The sequence below is a fragment of the Notothenia rossii genome, assembly GCF_949606895.1.
Source record: "Notothenia rossii genome assembly, chromosome: 5".
NCBI classification, from domain to species: Eukaryota; Metazoa; Chordata; class Actinopteri; order Perciformes; family Nototheniidae; genus Notothenia; species Notothenia rossii.
This window is the reverse complement of record NC_136903.1, coordinates 16784277-16803210: the sequence shown is the minus strand read 5'-3', so window position 1 is coordinate 16803210 and position 18934 is coordinate 16784277. Positions and strand designations below refer to the sequence as shown.

The window sequence follows — 18934 nt, the reverse complement described above, 5'->3', positions numbered from 1 at the left end:
TCGTTTTGATTACCTTTTTATTCAAAAGGTTTTTAATAGTGCTAAGATTGTTTTAATTCTTGGTCAAATTGTTAAAAATTTGGTTTGGAGTCAGCTAATTTCTTTTTATGAACAAGACATTTCCCCAAATTGCTTTTGTGTTTGTATTGTTGGCACCATAGATTGAATAATGGCACTCATGGATGTATAAAGAGAGCGGTGGCACTGCCTGCGTCTCCGCGCCGGCGCAGGCCGATCCAGTGATACAGTGCTGGAATGAGCGGTGCAGCTGCCCGGGACATGTCAGAGTAGAAACCTGCAGTCAGACTCATTTCCAACACGTACTGCTTTCAACCCCCATGCTGAAGATGGGACAGTGCGGCATTGCCTCGTCAAAGACCGTCCTCGTGTTTCTCAACCTGATATTTTGGGTGAGTTTGGAGGTTTAATGACGTGGAGGTTTTTTAAACGTGCGTCACTCGCTAGTTGTGTGCGGCAATGCTAGCTGTTTGTAGCTATGGTAGCATATGTGTGAGTGCAGTCAGCTGTTGGGCTAGCTGAGGCAGCAAACCTTTGTTTATCCAAGGAGGGATTAGTTTGAGGAAGTTATGGGAAAGACTTACGATTTTCAAGGTTTAATGATTTAAGTCGATGTTAATTGGAGCACCTTTCACTAAGTTTTACAGTTAGTAAATGTAATGTTTGTGCTTAATACACATTTGTGAAAGTGCTCCAGGCTACTCTATATAGGATACTTTTTCCATTTTAGGATACTTATTCAACTCCTATACATTTTGGATGCAATAATGTAGGCTACTATGTTTATTTGAAATGTTTAGTTACTAGTTTTATTTATTGTGTTTATTTCTTTTGTCTTCTCTCTTAACTATTGTATCTTAATGTTGATGTAAATCACTTTGAATTGCCTCTGTCTGAAAATGTGCTATATAAATAAACGTACCTTACCATAGTAACATATTTCAATTATGAATACAACATAATATATAGATGTTGCAGCATTTTGAAGTGGAACTCATTTTAAATCAATTCCTCTAGAAAAATCACATGCAAATGTTTTGCATAAAGTGGAAATATTCAAGTACCTAAAGTTTGTACTCGGGTAGAATTGTGTTCTAGGTTACTTTCCACCACTGAGGATAAGTGTTATGTCTGTAATGATAAAGGCCTATGGTATGCTGCTGAATGTTAGATTCTGACAAACAAACAATATGCATTCAGAAACCAATCACTTAATGAAATGTTGATGTTTATTTCACCCTCAGGCTGCCGCTGGTATCCTGTGCTATGTTGGAGCCTATGTTTTCGTTACTTTTGATGACTACGATCACTTCTTTGAAGATGTGTACACCCTTATCCCAGCAGTGACCATTATAGCAGTTGGAGCCCTCCTTTTCATTATTGGGCTGATTGGATGCTACGCTACAGTGAGAGAAAGCTACTGTGGTCTTACAACGGTTAGTTAATTAGTTTATAGGTTTAGCAGGGTAGATTGGGATACTAAAGCATTTAAGTATTGATGACTAATCAAAGATAAACTTTGAAACATAATGAAGAGAAGAGTGGGGCTTAAGGATGCATTAAAACAAGGCATAACCATGTAAAACCGGATAATTGCTTTGTGTTATTTTACATAGAGTAAGTCGTTAGTGGTTGTATTCTGTATAACTTGAACATGCCAAAGGATATGACAACCCTATTTTTACTTGTATGCATGTACAGTAAGTGTCTGTCGTCTCACATTTTGAAATTCAATCCACAGTTTGTTGTCATTCTCCTGCTGGTTTTCTTGACGGAAGTGGCAGTGGTGGTTCTCGGATATGTTTACAGAGCAAAGGTGAGAAAGTAAAAAAACAAGACGGCACATGTTTCCTTTTCTTGGCTTTATTTGAAGCATAACCTGTAACCCCGTAAGTCTTCCAGCTAAATGGACTGCATTTATATCAAATAGCTCACCCATTAGGGAAGGAAAAACTGGAATTACAATCATGTTCGTATGTGAGATGTGTCATCAAATGTCTCACCCTTCTTAACCATTGGCAGGTTGAACATGAAGTTAATGTTTCTATCAAGAAAGTGTACGATGAGTACAATGGCACCAACAGCAATGCCCAGAGCCGTGCCATCGACTACATTCAGAGACAGGTGAGTCGGATATAATGATACTATTGTTTAATTATTTTAGTCTTATCCTGAGTAAGCAAGTATTTGACAGTAATTTTTCCATTGTTTGTGCATTTTTACAGCTTCAGTGTTGTGGCATCCACAATTACTCAGACTGGCAGAATACACAGTGGTATAAAGAATCCAAAAACAACAGCGTACCCATCAGCTGTTGCAAAAATAACGTTGTAAGCTGCACGGGGTCCCTCAATCGCCATGCAGATCTCTACCAAGAAGTAAAACAACCTTTACATGTGTCACGTTTTTCTTATACCAAACACTTCTTACTTTAAAGAGGATTCTGTTGCTATAGTTTTGTATATTTGAACTTATTCTGTGTGTGTAGGGATGTGAAGCTCTGGTTGTGAAAAAGATGGAGGAGATCATGATGTATGTCATCTGGGCTGCCCTGACATTTGCTACCATCCAGGTATGTCCCTTTTTATACGACTTCGCCAGCTCTCTGTGGAATCTGTATTTTTATTTACTGGACCTTTGCCATATTGATTTAAATCTATTGGTTCTTGACTAACAGGCTCTGCGTTTTAAGTAGTGAAAACATTTGATTAATGTCAGCAGCATTATCATTGTGTTTTTAAAACAAAGGTACTTTCAGTATGATTAACAAAAAAAAAACATTAACAATTCTACTTGCCTGAGAAGATCAATATTACCCTCAAGGTTGTCTGAATAATATAAGGCTACAGCCAGCCGCCTAAAATTAGCTTAGCATAAAGCTTATGTCTTTCTAATTTTTTTGTCCAAACTAAGCTAACAGTCTCCTGACTCCATCTACATATTTACCATTCAACCATGAGTGGAATTGGTCTATCTCTCAGCAGGAAAGCAAGGAGTTTATTTCCCAAAATGTTTGACCGTTTTTTATTCCGCTCCTTTTCTTTTTTCCGTCTCACTATTGGTGTTTTTATATTATTGATTCCAAACAAAATAGCTTGAGTAACACAACTACAGTGAGACTCCACGAGGCCCTAATATTTCTGAAGCGTTGTAACTGATCAGCAAAAAAGAAGATTTGTAAACCCCTACTAAGTTGTCTTTCTCTTACTTCTAGATGCTGGGGATGTTGTGTGCCTGTGTCGTGCTGTGCCGCAGAAGCAGAGATCCTGCGTATGAGCTTCTTATTACTGGGGGCACCTATGCATGAAGGAAAACACATTTCTCTCCATAACAATCACTTTCAGAATAAACATGTGTCTTTGGTGACAGCATACAAACAATCTATTACAAAACTAACCCTAATCACCAACCACACTTAGGTTACATATTTTACCTGTTTTTCCCAAAAAAGCTATAGATCAAATTCTTTAATGGTCACTGTAAATGAGATGTAGAAAGCATTCTGTTGCTCTGAGGATGGCACAAGGGCATGACACCTTTTATTGTATACAATGTATGGAGTAAAATGTGGACAGGGTCATTTCCTCATGTTAGTTTGCACTATGTGTATGGCTTACAATATTTTATATTTCAACCTATCCTGTACTTCAATGACATTTGAATTAAATACGTTTACCTCCACGATTACTACTGCTACTACTGTTCTAAGTCTACTACTATAACTATTATAGCTCAGTTTAGTTGAAACCTCAACTTTTACCAGCAGTTTACTGTCAAGAAAAAATCCCCTCAACAGCCCAAGTCAGTCGCAAATGTGTGCATGCAGCTTTATGGGTTTTTCCCCCATCAACATTTGGGATTTTTAGTAATGTCTTCTTAACTCAAGCTGAACTTTGTCCTACAGCTGTTTTTTTTTTTCCACAGTCCACTGAAGGTAGTTTTTGAATTTTGATTTGCTGATCTGTAACAATAGCGAGACTCAAGACTCTAAATAAAATGTTGGAAAAGTTTGAAATGTAGATGTGCATTTACTGATTTAATGTTTGGATTTCTAAGACATACATTCAAATATTTACAAAGATCTGAAATTGCTCCACCAAATAGTTTAATTCTTTCTGTCAAGACAAAGCTCACATTCACTGGCTGCTGTCATTGGAAGAACTCAACTTGGTCCCAGAGAAGGGATGTCAAAGTTCAGGCGTTTCCCCATGAAGAGGTTCCCTTATTTATTGAGGTTTTGGTTAGAGTTAAATCTTTTATGTTTTGTAACTATATGTCTTCAAAAATGAGGTTCTAGGTTACAAGGGGCTCATAATATAATGCATGCATATTATATATAAGCTTAAATCACTAAATGAAGTTGTATCTCCTTTCGGAACATCTGGTTACCACCAAAAAAACATTGCTGACCTTCATATTAATAGACTTGTGTTTGTTTTATTGATAGACACTGTTTGCAATGTATCAGCCTTACCAGAGTAACCAGATACGTTAAAACCAAATAGAGCTGATAACTCAGCCACCTGATCTAACAATAGTGCCTCGTTACATTCAGCTGTTTTATATGGATGGTTTTGGTCTAATGCTTTTCTAATCCAAATTAAACTTATATTAAAAAATAAAGCAATAATGCAAAATAGTTCTTATTCAGCTCAGGCTAAAATCAATGTTAACCATGTGTAAAAAATAAATGTGTATTTCATATTTAATAAATACAAAGGAAATCCCATTTTCAAACAATTATTTTCTTTAACATTTAGAATAGAAAAAATAACTACACACAGGAAATATATACATGCCAACAAGAGAAATCTAACATTCTGCTTAATATTTAAGAATGACAAGAATACCACAGTATATTAATAAACAAGTGCAGTGACCTTGTGCAATAGAGCACTTCATCTCCAGCTGTCCTTGGTATGACGGGCTCTCAACAGACCAGCAGTAAGGGCAAAGTAATATGAATATGTGCCATAGTAATAAATAATTCATCTTTCAACACTGTCCCATGCTACTTTGGGACATTCCCTTTCTGTAAGATTGTTATGCCACAGCTCAAATGATCTAAAGGCATAGGGTTCATGAGAACAACAAAACTAGCACTGTCGAAACTGCTACAGTCAACTGTTCATTTGCATGCTGTCATTGTCACTCTCTGCCACAGTGTATTTTATGATTCTTCCAGGGGTGCTATACTTGGACATTTAAAAAGATCCTACTCATATAGGCTTTAATTTGAAGCCCTGAGAGGCAAGTAAAAATAAAAAAAATATTTTGCAGGTGAACAGTGGACCTATCATGCTATATTTGAATAATATAGTGTAGGACCATACCTATATAAGGCATATTTGTACTTTTTATTTTTCAAAATACCAAACAGCATTTGAGCCATTCCTCATTTCGCTCAATTTAACACTGTCTTTGCATGGGCTGATTCTGTGAGAACAGCACCATCTACAGGCCTGGCATATGTAATACAGCGTCTCCAGCGCTTTCGAACGGCAATGTCCGTGGCTGTCTCCTCCTGATTGGTGGAGTTGGCCCAATAGCCGTAGCGCCACTTCTGTGACGTTCAAATCTGGATCAGTCTGTATCAGATCCTTTGCAGCCCCTTTTTAAGAGATTTGGGTATGGAGGAAAATAGAGAGGGTTGTGTTTCGTGACACTTGGTGAGTTCCCTGGAACACCGGGGACACATATTCATGTATAAAAAATGTACAAAAGTGCATTTTGCATGATAGGTCACCTTTAAACTAACTTTTTTAAATACTGATTCTGACCACAATAGGCTGAAGTGCACCACTCATAATTCAAAGCATCTGATTTGAGAAGATTAAAGTACATGTCCAGCCAAGAAACACATGATGGTACTTAACTTGCTAAAACACAATATATTCAACATGTATTTTGGCATCTGTTTCCCAGAATAACTTTTTTTTGCAACATAAAAAGATTACCCTTCCAATACAAATATTTTCTGTTCTTAAGTCATAAACACAGGGGAGAAAGGTTTTTGAGATAAGACTTAGCAAATGAATCGCCATTTACTTTTGCTCACCAGCCTCTCAGGGCTTCCGCATTTAAATGATGCTTGCAAAACAAACAAGAACAACAGATAAGATCAAACTATGACGTTATTTGAAAAGACAAGGCCTTTACAATATATAACATGAGGACATTTAAAAGTCTTAAAATCCTCCATGAAGCTTCAGGTTAACTTATTCTTTAGCAAGATACGTGCCTGGGACCAATCCAGTAACCTCATTCCTTTTCACTGTCCACCAGCCATCTTCACCTTGATCCATTACCACCACCACGTCGCCGACAGACACAGAGAGCTCACCGTTCCCCTGAACAAACACACACACATTCAATCAAAAATATATCCCTTAAATTAAACAAGAATCATTACATTTGAATGTGTCTCATGTAGAAGCTGACCTGCGCCTCATAGTCGTACACGACCTTGAACCCCTCACTGCTCGGCTGGGGCACCTGACTTCCGGAAATGGAGGCGTATACTCCATCAGATGTTTCTGCTGAGGAGTTTGACAAGATTTAAGACCTAATAAGCACCGGTTTACTTACAGTGAATAACAACTTTATATAAGCCAAACATATTGCTTATTGTTGGTGGTGGGGCAAAGCTGTGGTTCCCAATCTCTTTATGCTACAATATACCCCCAAAGCCTTAAACTCAAGTACCCTTTTCTAGCCTTTAATGACTTTGCTCCTACATCAGTTATGTTCTTTCTTTTTTCTTTTCTTTCAGCCAGATCACTAAGGTCCTCCACTGCCCTTCTTTAAAATGCTCCTTATGAGTCCCTAAAATTTGTCCTGGTGAGAGTGCCTTCTGTTTTTATGCTCACAAACTCAGACTTACTGCCTCTAGATTGTAGTATAGAAAGCTCTCTCTAAATTATTTTCAATTGGAAATCAAATACATGTTTTATGTAGATTTGAATTTGAAACAGCCATGATTTTAAAGATGTAATCCATGTTTTTAATGTTATTTTATTATTGTGTGATGTTATTTAGTGTTTTCGTGTTCTATGGAAAGCTCTTTGGCGTGCATATTCCGCCTGGAGTACAAGGACCCTGGTGTTGAGTCACTGGTGTGAAGAAAAAACCGTATAACCAAATCATGAAACTTGTAAATGTATCACACTCTGTGTTGCCATGATCTTGCGCCTTACACAATCTGTCATTTTGAAATGTCAGTGTTATTTGAATGACTTTATACTTTACCAGTAGGTTCATTGATGCTCAGTTTGGAGCCACTGGAACAGTTTGACTGCAGAAGATTTGAAAACCTACAAATTGGGGAAAGTATTCGGTAAGAAATATAGACAAATTATTTAGAAATAACCATCTTCTTTATCTATCATCAACATTCATTTGGAGTTATTTCTGACCTTTTTATCACTCCTACGAATCCAGCAGTGCCGTTGCTCTCTCCTGTATCTTCCCTCCTGTAGTAATTTTGGTATTCAATAGGTGCTGTGAAAGAAAAATTCAAATTCAGTAAATTCCTAAAATACTAATGCTTCAGCGGCATTGCCCTTTTACACACAGTCCATCACCTGTTTCCAAACGTTTGAACATTCTGTTGTACGTTTAAGCAGCAACTGAGAGATAATATTAAAATGCCCAACATGGAATATATTCAAATCCAGATCAGGGAAGCTGCCAGGGCGTGATCCTACCTGAGGCGGTCGAGCAAGTGCGCTTCATCTCCACAAAGCCGCTGTTGTCTCCGATGATGTCACAATTTTCCAGTGATGTCCTCACATTATCGTAGCACTGAAAGAGCAGTTTGTCTAGAGTTAATTTAAATACACAGTACAGAATATTGGAAGTTTACTGAAAGTCTATATATTTAGACGTGCGGGAACAGCTGCACACACCTCATCATCTTTCACACACTGCATTGATAACTGGTTACAGTGCATCCACAGAGCGTTCCTCAGCACACTGATGCGGTCTTCTTCCTGCTGCTGAAACACCTGCAAAAGAGTGCCATTGGGAACATAATAAATCATCTAGAAACAATTGCAGCACAGTACATTTACAACATTACACACTGCTGTATGAATATATTGATGCAACTGGTAACTTCCTGTACAACAAAAGCCTCCAGCAATCTTAGTCACTGTGTGATCTGTCAACTTAAAGGTTCCTGGCTTTCATTTAAATGCGTTTGAATGCTTCATAGTTGAAATGTATTAGTTTTTGTATTGTTTTAAATGTATTTCCTTTTGTTTACTGATTTAACGTGTGCATGCGCCACCTACAATTGACCTATTTGAATGATTAAAGAAGCTCTGTTGATGTTATCACATGTAGGAAGAATTTGTTCCCCGGAAAACAATTTTGTAGAATGGTGACTCACTTTGTAGTTTGCTTATAGGAAGTACTCCTGCACATCCTCATCGACAAAACAAGCCTGGGGTATTGCCAATCTTGGTTTAAGTCCGTACATTTTGAAATGCACCAAGCTTTATACATAACGTCATATGGGGGAAATTCAGATTGTGGTGCTGTACTAACCTCACATGTGTTGATGTGTGTTGTATTCCACTCCAGTCGAGTCTTGTCAAGCTGTTCAATGTTTGAAATGTACTGTTTCTCTTAAGACAAGAACATATTTAATTGTTAAAAATACAAGAAGAAAAAAAAGGATCATTCCAAAGATATATAGATCATACTTTAATCAACTCTCAGGTTTAGTTTATAAAGTGCACCCAAGGATATCTTTGGAATCCTAAAATAAAGGGGAAGTTAATGCAACCACACACTTTATAAATATGTTTCTGGTAAACCATAGCAGTTTCCTTGGACAGCACCAACATATCAACGTTTTGACATGTCAACTTACCAGCCTCTTCTGCAGCTTCCCTGCACTGTTTAGACTTGTTGCTCATCTGAAAAATAAAGACGCATTGTCTTTATATGTGTAAACATGTAGTTTTCCCTATAAAAGGAAACATAGTTAATTGCATAAGGTCTTTGATAGACACTCACAGTTTATAAATTACTATATTTAATAATGGAGTCATAGGCAAAGATAATTTTCCAATCTATCATCGTTTAAAATAACTGTAGATAACAGCAGCTTGAGAAAATATGTATCTGGTTTCCAACAACAGCAAGTCATTTTGGATATTCATCCTTTTTTTATTGTAGAAAATAAAATACATTTACATTCAATGTTGCCATTTCTTAATATTCTTTGTAAATGAGATGCTGCGTAAACTCTCATGGGACCCTGACGATGAAAAGAAAAAGCATACACATACTGTTGTGTTACAATATGATTACTTACTCTTATTTCTATTTCCCTGAACATTAAATAATCAACAGACTTGAATAGTTACATTTGTTGAGTAGTTCAAATTGAAGAGCCTGCTCTTGTGTGCAAAAGGCAAACACTGAGAGGTTCCTTTTGTTACTTTAGTCAGATGTTTGACTTTCAATGAAGAATAATGTATTAATGAAGGTAGTCTGTTTAGAGTACCACTGTGTTCACTTTCATTCTTAGTTTAAGAAGTGTATTTGTGTATTACTAGACAACTCACTCAAGTATTAAACATCGTGTGTCAAGTAGTTGTAATTTTTAATTCATCTAGACGGCTTTAAATCTGAGAAATTCTACATTTTGTGGAAAAACAGTCAGATTATAATTCAAAGCAGAGCAGTATTACATATCTTAAAACATGTCTAGGATCAATAAAGATATACTGGTGTGATATATTTTTAAAGATAGGCAACAGCACCAATGCTTTCATAAAGTCAAGTCTATATTTTCATGACCTAAGTAAAATTCGTTTTATGACAGATTTACCTTCTCGATCTGTTTGGGAGTGGCTGTGGGAGTGTTGCCCAACTTCTCAGCTGTAAGCTGTGCCTCATCTGCTTCCTTGCATCGCTGCTCATAGGACCTTTTAGACTAGGGGAAACAGAACAGAAACCATAAAAAACATTAACGCTTGGGTCTTTGAAGCAGTGACAGGAAAAGGAGGGGCTAGGGGGGTAAGTACAGTCAAGAAAATGGGTGCATCAAAAAAGACTTCACTTCTTTCTTTTGAGTAGGGAGAAGTGTTAGCTCATGTGCACATATCACACTGGCTTCTAGCTATTATCTTGCAAAACCATAATCTTCTAAAACAGTACTGAGGTCTTTTTAGAATACCTCGTACATACAGTGCAGTATAATCTTAAATCTCTGCAGAACTGTAACCACACGTCATACAGATCATCACGATAATATAAATTCACCGTACATCTATTGCTTTCTTGTAGATGGAGACTTTTGTCTTCTGGTCCTTCTCCATAATGACTTCATACTAAAAATTGAAAAACATAACGTTACCACAAATACATCTTTATCATCATCAGAAACCACACTGAGAGAAGCAACTGTTTTTAGACTTCCCCTGAATGCAAAAGAGAAAAAAAGGCATCATGTGGGTACCTTTTTCCGGTGTTCTTTCTGTCTTTCTCTAAACTGCTCCATTCTCTTCACCTCATCCTTTAGTAAACCAGAAAGCTGAATGTGCAAGTTTCCTACATTTTCCATTTCTGAAAAACAAGGAAGATAAAAGTTGAAACACAGACATATATAAGGTGGAAATAAAAAATAAAATCTATTTTGTTCTTACGTGTTTTCATTTCATCAAAAGATTTTCTCAAAGTGCTGTGAAAACAAAATGAGGCAGAATACAAGTGAATACATTTTTTCATGAAATATTGTCTGCACTGTTAAGAAAGGTAGACAGACTTGGACATACTGATGAATATAGCAGTGCTTAAATGCACACACACCTACCAGATCTCATATAAACCCCCAGCTTTGCGTGCAATTGTGACTAGTTCCTTGCCATATTTCTCCTCTGCTGATGCCCTACATGGAAAAAACCATATTAGAGCTGAACCACCTTTTAGTGTTGGCTATTTAATGACTCATCAAGTACAATACATCAGAAATGCAAAACACACCTCATTTTTAAGAGCTCCTCCATGTCTTTGCATGTCCGTCGACCATCATTTAGTCTCTGACTTATCGTCTCATACCCAATATTACTGATGAAATCCACTCCCTGGAACCATAGAAACCATAATGCTCTTTGAGTGATACAGGAACATGGGGAAAACCACACATCATGTAAGATTTTGGAATAAAGGTTACAAAAACGAATTATATTAATAAAAACATGTTTTGTGTAAGATGTAAGTTTCTTCATTGCTCATTAAAATAATGAAATCATCAACTCTGGGCAATACTTGGTTATTAAAAGCTTCTCAAACGCAAGTTTTACCGTAATTACGTTTGAGATGTTCAACTTTTAGGTATTGTTGTGGTATACCATAACAAAATTGAATAGTAACACGCTGTTGCTGGGGTTTGAATGGAGAGCCGCACAGAAAGAGAAGTAACCAGAACGACTCCAGTATTCATACAATGCTGAACAAATGTGAAAGTTCTTATTGACATTTATATTATGGTGCAGTGGGGTCACATTGGATATGAGACTACTGATAGCATAGGAATAATAAAAAAAAGGGAAGCACAAACTTTACAATGTAAACTGAATACTTTTGTTCCCGACAGGCCAGTACAGCACCTGATGCTCTGCATATTGATATGGTTGGAAATGAATATACTGTGTAAGTTACATGCACGCATTGAATTCTGGTCTGTTGCATTGTTGCACACGCACTCAGTGCGGTTCTGAAAAGGCAGTCAGAGGCTAACAAGGAAGAATGAGTAGGCAAGAGTAACAGGAAACCTTCAATAATTATAGGCAGGGTTACCACCATAACACTATTTTAAAAGGTTGTTCTGAGAAAGAGCTGTTTGGTTTGTGGGACACACCTGGTTTCTAAATACACACTGTACACAACCCAGAGGTAAAAATAATTGTTTGGCTTGTCAAGAATCTGCACATAAAGAAATAATAATAAATGTTTTAATCAAGTAACAAATCAGTTGCAGTTCAGTTAGTTTCAACATTTGAAAAAAAGTAAAGTAAGCAAAGTAGTTTAAAAGTCACAAGACAGGACAGAGCGCTAACCTAACTGTAGTCAAAGATTGGCCTCAGATATAGTATAAGATTACAAGTTTATTGATCCTTAAACACTCTCTAGACTAAATGAAAAACTGTAACAGGGTAGAAGTGGAAAATTACACATATATAACCTTGAAACTCCAGTGAACAAATCAAATACAACAACCCTAACTTCACAGCTTAGAAAGACTCATGGTCAACTTGAGCACTGAAGAGAAACATAAAGAAGTATGGAATAGTATCATCACACTGACTCACCCAGAAGGCATCTTTAAATTGTACTGTCATCTTGGCTTTGGTCAAAAAAAGTCCTGGCTGGAGAATCCACTTAACTCACTTTATAAAGCTTGGCAGTGTAACAGGCTGTTGCTCGATGGAAGTGAAACGGAATATGACACATGCAGGAAACCAGCATTCAACAGCAACTCTTACTAACTTGCTCATTTGATTCAAATGAGGAAGAGTTGCAACACGTTAGCATTAACCGCAACTGGACCGATACTTGTGTCAGTTCACTTTTGGCATCTCTGAAAGGAAAACTAATAATACACAGCAACTATTCAACAAACCAATTGCATTAGTGTAATTGAAACAAACTCAATCGTGTTGTCCTTAAAGAGTGGTTACAATCATATTATCAGTTAAACCTCCCTGCTATTCAGGAATATGTGCATTTATATTGGACAAAACAACAAGAATAGCTTACAATATAATACATTTCAATATAAAGGCCCTGCAACACATTATATGTTGTGAAGCTTCCGATGTTTAGATGTTCCTGAAACATTCTAGAGATGTGCAACTGGCCTCGGTGATGTATTATACTTGTGTTGCAATGTATGTTTTTCCTTTTTATGTGTTATTTTGCCCACACACACACTTAATAGAGCAATGTCGATGGGTAAGATCTACAATGGGGTAAATTCCATGACTAATATCAGTACCGGAAATAAACCACGTAACACCTTCATTTGAAAAAACCAAGAACATTACATTTAGTTATAGTTCATCGTGTGAGACATGCAGCTGTCTGCCATAGTCTGTCACTTCACTGTTCATGAATATTTCTTCATTTTTCAAAACTTCTGCTTCCGAGATCATCCCATCTCCATCTTGATCCATTTCCTTGATGAGGTGTAGAGCCTGTCGATGGCATGAAGACAAAATAAACTATATGTAATCCTACCAAGCAGTAGCAACAGGAGCATTACTTGCCCATGTATTTAAATGTTGTTTAAATGTTTAGCAATTGTGCAATCAAAATCTGGGAACATATTTGAACATTTGAGTGTTACCTCTTCTCTTGCTGAGCCATAGCTGTTAGGCGCAACCCAGCGGAGCTGCTCGTCTCGATTCAACTTGCCATCCTTATCTTGATCATAGAGGTCTTTAAACCGCACTGTTTCTTCTATCTCCCACTGTGAAGGGGAATCCTCTGATGAAAAAAAATGGAGTGTTTATATTGCACTAGGATTATGATTGGGCATAGCAAAGGAAACAACAAATAAATCTCTGTAGTCTTACCATCACCTCGAACATCTCCAATAAATTCACTCAGACTGATAAGTCCATCTTTATCTGTGTCATATTCACTCAACACATCTTCAATGGCAAAATCCTATTGGGAAATAATATACATTATTAAATTGTAACAGGAGAAATGAACAGAGCTCTTGTAATGGGTGGGAAAATGCATTATCATATCAGGTGATGCAGGTAAACTCATTTTACAGCCATGTGATCCACTTCAGAGGGATGGGTGAAGGCAAGAAACTCTGTCAAATTAAGCCCGGGTGTTCCATCCACATCAGCAAAGTCAAAGCGCCTCCTCTCCTTCAAGTGGAGCTAATGGGAATATGTGCATATGTTTAAGTATTATGGATAAACCTGATTGTGGTTTAATGTGATTATTAACAGGACAATACAACTACACCTACGTGTCTGAGAGACTCTTGCTCTGGGTCCTGCAGAACATCGCTGTCATCAAAACTGATGAGCTGGCCATGAGCAACAGTGTTGTATTCCTCCCATGTTACAACACCATCTTTGTCAGTGTCAAACTCAGGGAACCGCTCCTTTGCATCTTCTAGAGCATACTTTCTATAGACGTGCTGAATCCATAGCGTTATCTCCTCTGGTGATAAAAACACAAAATACTTAACATGACCTTTCACTTCCTCTTCTTATCTTTGCTTGCTTTTCAAAGGTTCAGAGAAATAAATGTACCTGGATTTAGTACATTGTCAGCATTTGTATCAATCCGCTTCACAATTTCCATCATCTTTTTCCTCTGTTCCGCTGGGCTAAGTTTCAGTATCTCCTCAGTGTCCTAGAAGTGTACGAAGTATATTGAGAGGAAAGTTAGCAGTTTCTGAATGAAGATTAGAAAATATCTCAAGATTGTAATAAAAATATGTGGCAAATATTTAGAAACCTCTCCCAGCAGGACGTTCATGTCATGTTCAGGGTTGTGCTGCTGGCCAACATAATGATCTTCCTGGAGATGTTTAAGAGAGCTTTGTCCAAATCCAAACTGAAGTACCAGCAGTCCCAGCAATGCAAAGGATGCCATCTATTGAAAGGGTTATCACAATTATAAATATAAAACAAAGGGGTGAATATATTGGAAACACAACAAGGTGCTATTAATTAGCTTCCAGGTAGTTTTCTTGTTAAAATGATTCATTAACAGGGAAACTAAGAGCTATGCTATGCTTGCTATAGTGCAATTGTGCGACCTTGCGGTCAGCTGGTGAAAGTTGACACAAACAAAGTAAACTTTGTGTGTGAGCCTCTTGTTCAGATGAAACCTGTTTAATCTAGCAGAAACAAGTCCGTATTCAGTGAGGAAATAGGGGGGCAAACCGGCCTTAAGGCTGTTGGAACTACTAGTTCTTGTCTACAGTAGCCTAGTTTTAAACATTGTTGTTCATTCTTAATGTGTACGAGTGAGAATGAGAGAAGAGATATACAGGGACAACCAGAGACGAAATTAGCCGCGTTAACCAAACATATACACAAGGCACACAAGCCAGTTAAATAGTAACTGCGACAGAGCTGAACAATAATGTTGGAGATGTTGTCATTACCGTGAAAAGTCCAAATAGCTATCATCACACCAGCGTTATTTACAGGAGGATGCGGCGACTTCCGGTCACATATTTCAAAATAAAGTTTTATATTCGGCGCATGTCTAACTCACTGTTTTGGAAGCAATTCGTGTAAACAAAGATATTAACTATAAGTGTTGCGTGAGTTTCCCAAAAAAAAATATTTAGCCGCAAACTGAGACATTTATGAAGTTACTAGATGGATGTGTTTTTCCTTAGCATCTTGTTCTCTAAAATATGTTTTCAGTCAGTAATCCACCTCCTCAAAAGTGGTATTGGTAATTTATTTAACACAGGTAAAATATATACTTTGCACATTTAGTAATTAGTATACATATAGATCTGAGTCTGGTCGACCGTCGACGGACCTTGTATGTTAATGAATTTGGCCTCACTTTTCTGTGCATACAGATCAGTTCCTGGCCCAGGTCCTACCTATGCTATTTTCAAAGTGAAGGGAGAGGGTAAAAAGTCTGAAAACGTTCAAAACTCCTGCAACACTTGTACGAGAAAGAACAACAAAGGTCATCATGATTTCAGATTACTTGATATAGGCCACAATCCCTTGTTAGCCCTGGAGTTTACTTTAATTACTACAAAAGTTGACTTTTACTTTTGACAGGTGTTGCTGAAGAAGCAAGATAGACATACAGCCAAACTAAGAAAAACAGTCTATTTATATAGGTGAATAAATAGACACCCAAAGAGAAATATAAAAAAACACCATAAATTGCTTAAAATAGGTCAATGTGTTAGGCTTTTATTTTGAAGGCAGCTTTACTTCTCTTCTGGTTTGCTTGACTTATACTGAGGACTCAACCAAACGTCCCGCCCGATCGTATGGTTGCTATGGTAGACAGGAAGAATGCCCGCCCTTGACCTGAACTATACAGTACGTGATTGGCTGGAGTATATGTTGTGACGACGTTCTTGAGATTTAATTGGATGATCCCATCGTCAGTCAAAAATGTCAACTTCAAATACTTCCTGCTTTTATTGTTAGGTTGTCCTCCCCACTGTCATGTTTTTAGCTGACATGTTTTTTCCATCAATCTGACAACAAGAAAACCGTGTCCATAGACTTGTTTTTCCCACTACTGAACGTTGAACATACCGCGGGTCGATGTCCAAAGACAACCGCCATGACGGACGACGGCGTGGCGCTGGGCAGCACCGTCTCGGCCCGAGAAACAGCCAAGGTGGGGACGGGAGGGAGAGGTCTGGAAGCAACAGCTCCGGGTCCTCGCATGGAGGAGGAAAAAGCAAGAATACATCCATTACCGCCCTTAAGGTACGTTATGATATATGAGCTTGTTGCTAACTGATGAAAAACAGCCAATCATTCCGAGGCAATTCTAGCTAGCTAGAGCTAAAGTGTCTGTATACTTGGGTTCAGCAAGCTGGATGATACAGCAGGAGTAGAGCATTTTATGGTGACCTTACCTGCCGCAGGTGCTGTGTCAGTCCAGGTGCACCCACTCGGGCATTTGGATTGAATTATCATAAAGGGCCTTGTGCGACTGCTCAGAAAAGGCTTACGCATAAGGGGATTGTTGTGCTTATATGATACGGTCACATCATCAGTAGCTTCTTTCTTAAGACTGTGTAAAGTTTGTACTATTTACAGGCAGTCAAACCATGTGGGCTTCTGTGTGTTGTCCCTAAGCAGCCTATGAATCATCCAGAGCATCACCCTGTGTGGCTAATGCACACACTGCCTCTGAGCCTGCAGCTCTAGCTCTCATCACTGGCAGTGGCAACTCAGGGTGGGGGGTAGAGCGGCAGGCCGGCTGTGTGCACATGACTGCACAGTGTTGTGGCAGAAGGAGAGTGAGAGAAGAGAAAAGGAGAGAGAGAGAGAGGGCAGGGAAAGCTGAGGAGAGAATCTGTAAATATAGGAAGCTACATGCAGTGGAGAGCAGAAGAGAGTGGCAGGCAGATTGACAGCAGCAGGCAGAGAGTGAGGCCTAAGAAGTGGTTGCTAACTCAGCAGAGCACTGAGGGCTCAGGCTAGATTACAGACAGTAACGACAATCAAAGTAAACGACAGGACTGGCAGACTGCTGAGCACTTGTCTGTCTCAATCGCTACTGGGAGAGGAGTTGACACAGCTGGGCAAATAGCAGTGTGGACTACACAGTGGGAATCTATTTTTGGTCGTGCCGTCAGATGACGATGTCACTTTGTGGCAGTGCTTGTGAGGGGGAACAGGTTGCCTGACGTGGGCTTCAAAAGTATGTCAGGGGTGGATAAGGACGAGGAACCTGCTTACAGGCTGTACTTCTATTCTGTATGTATCCTCTAATCTTTTGATTGTATCTGTGTCTCTCCTAATAAGCAAGATCTCACCTACTGTCATGTTACTTGCATCTGTTTGTATTCCCTGCCCAAAGTGAAACCTTATACTTGCCCCTTACTCAGCAGTCTAGAAAAAAACACTGTCTCTTATGCATGGGGAAGGATTGCCTTGTCAGAGACTATAACACGTTACACTCTTCAATGTATCCTATTTGTCTGCAGTAGAGGAGGGAGATGGCTTGTTTGCAGCCGGTTAAGGGAATCAAGAGAATGTTACTGTAAGCCTTTCTTTGCCTCAGCTGCAGCACAAAGTTAGCCATCAGTTGTAAATAGGTAAGGCATTCCTACAGCATTCATCAGTCATCAAATGGCTGCCTAGTTCGTAAATGCAGAGTAAATATTTACAGATTGCAGAATGGTGGATTGATGCTGACAAACGTCTCTAGTTGTTGCTGATTTGAGCTTTGCCTGTGTCGTTTAAGGTTCTTTTATAGCCCTTTTTAGATCTTTTATAATGGGCAGAATAAAGCCCATGCCATTTGACATGTACAGAATTTTGCTCACCAAAAGTAGGTCAGCTGGGTATCTCCCTTAGGGACATCAGACCAATACACGCATACTGTTTCTGCATGTGTAACCCCTAATGAGCCACATTTACATTATTATACTGCCATTGAAGGATAGCCTGCAAATATTGCTTTATGTTATGTCTCATAAAAGTAGATCTCATAATTCTCACTTGTTTTGTAAAAGCCTTGAATAAGACATAAACTGTATGATGTATCCCTCTTTTTTCTATTGCAAGTTTATTGCAAACGTGATATTTCAGCTGTAGCTTTCTTATCTGAATAGTGTTGCTCGTGAGGGACAGCCAAGAAAAGAGAACGGTTTATTCCATGACTCATCTGCTATTAATAGGAGAACTGGCTCTCGATTTTCATGATAGTGACAATGTATTTAAAGTCTGAAACGACATCTTATCATTGTCTGACCAAAAAATCAAGTTTTTCTCTGGAATTCTGTCAACATAACATGCCATAATTCAATAACAGTGCAGAAGAGGCTTGGAGAGGGCACACATGGAGTGGAAGACCCAGAATGATAAGCCTCGAGGTATTAGCTTCTGTGTTGTTTTGTAACCAGATTGCCAGAAATCAGGACATTAAGTGATGTAAGATTACAAAGGCAAATTAGACTGTTGGGAACACCGTGTTTGTTTGTCTCTGTCATTGCATTGCGCAATTGAGATGAGATGTTATTGCTCGGGTTCTTAAGCAGATTTGGTCTATGCATAAATGCAGGAGCTGTTTGTCCAAACTGCTGTGAGACAGAATGTTTCTCAGTGAGATGAGGTTGCATAATGCTGTTGATGCCATGTTTCATCACAGGACATCTTAATGTTCCATGAGTAAAGGACATGATGAATGACTCCTCGTAGCA

General features: G+C 38.3%; 4 protein-coding genes across 7 annotated transcripts in view; 2 read left to right on the top strand and 2 right to left on the bottom strand.

Annotated features, from left to right (window-relative positions):
• Positions 1–318: 318 nt before the first annotated feature.
• On the top strand, positions 319–3702 carry LOC307039555 (tetraspanin-3-like). The gene is made up of 7 exons (XM_079681700.1): positions 319–410; positions 1263–1454; positions 1760–1834; positions 2041–2142; positions 2244–2396; positions 2507–2590; positions 3233–3702. The coding sequence occupies exons 1-7, from the start codon at positions 339–341 to the stop codon at positions 3323–3325; spliced, it is 771 nt and encodes a 256-aa protein (XP_079537826.1). The 5' UTR covers positions 319–338; the 3' UTR covers positions 3326–3702.
• On the bottom strand, positions 3470–12473 carry pstpip1a (proline-serine-threonine phosphatase interacting protein 1a). 2 transcript variants are annotated; one of them, XM_079681697.1, is made up of 15 exons: positions 12345–12473; positions 11017–11117; positions 10847–10921; positions 10680–10714; positions 10493–10599; positions 10302–10364; positions 9863–9967; positions 8897–8942; positions 8569–8648; positions 7926–8024; positions 7725–7821; positions 7434–7518; positions 7267–7331; positions 6460–6557; positions 3470–6368 (listed from the first exon to the last, which is right to left on the bottom strand). In XM_079681697.1, the coding sequence occupies exons 1-15, from the start codon at positions 12372–12374 to the stop codon at positions 6237–6239; spliced, it is 1218 nt and encodes a 405-aa protein (XP_079537823.1). In that variant the 5' UTR covers positions 12375–12473; the 3' UTR covers positions 3470–6236. The 2 variants fall into 2 exon arrangements, with proteins under 2 accessions (XP_079537823.1, XP_079537824.1); XM_079681698.1 differs by having other exon boundaries at positions 6460–6554.
• rcn2 (reticulocalbin 2) lies at positions 11974–15265 on the bottom strand. Its single transcript, XM_079681699.1, has 8 exons — positions 15176–15265; positions 14521–14658; positions 14313–14415; positions 14024–14220; positions 13818–13931; positions 13611–13704; positions 13382–13521; positions 11974–13229 (listed from the first exon to the last, which is right to left on the bottom strand). Exons 2-8 carry the CDS (start codon positions 14656–14658, stop codon positions 13086–13088), a joined length of 930 nt encoding a protein of 309 aa, XP_079537825.1. The 5' UTR covers positions 15176–15265; the 3' UTR covers positions 11974–13085.
• Positions 15266–16114: 849 nt separating this feature from the next.
• scaper (S-phase cyclin A-associated protein in the ER) overlaps positions 16115–18934 on the top strand; it is a 58970-nt gene continuing 56150 nt past the window's right edge. Inside the window, exon 1 of one of the 3 annotated variants that reach the window (XM_079681691.1) lies at positions 16115–16487. In XM_079681691.1, the coding sequence (XP_079537817.1) occupies positions 16320–16487 (168 nt within the window). In that variant the 5' untranslated portion in view covers positions 16115–16319. Of the gene's footprint in view, positions 16488–17109; positions 17487–18934 lie in introns of those variants that run through there. The other 2 variants (XM_079681692.1, XM_079681693.1) reach the window with 2 other exon arrangements.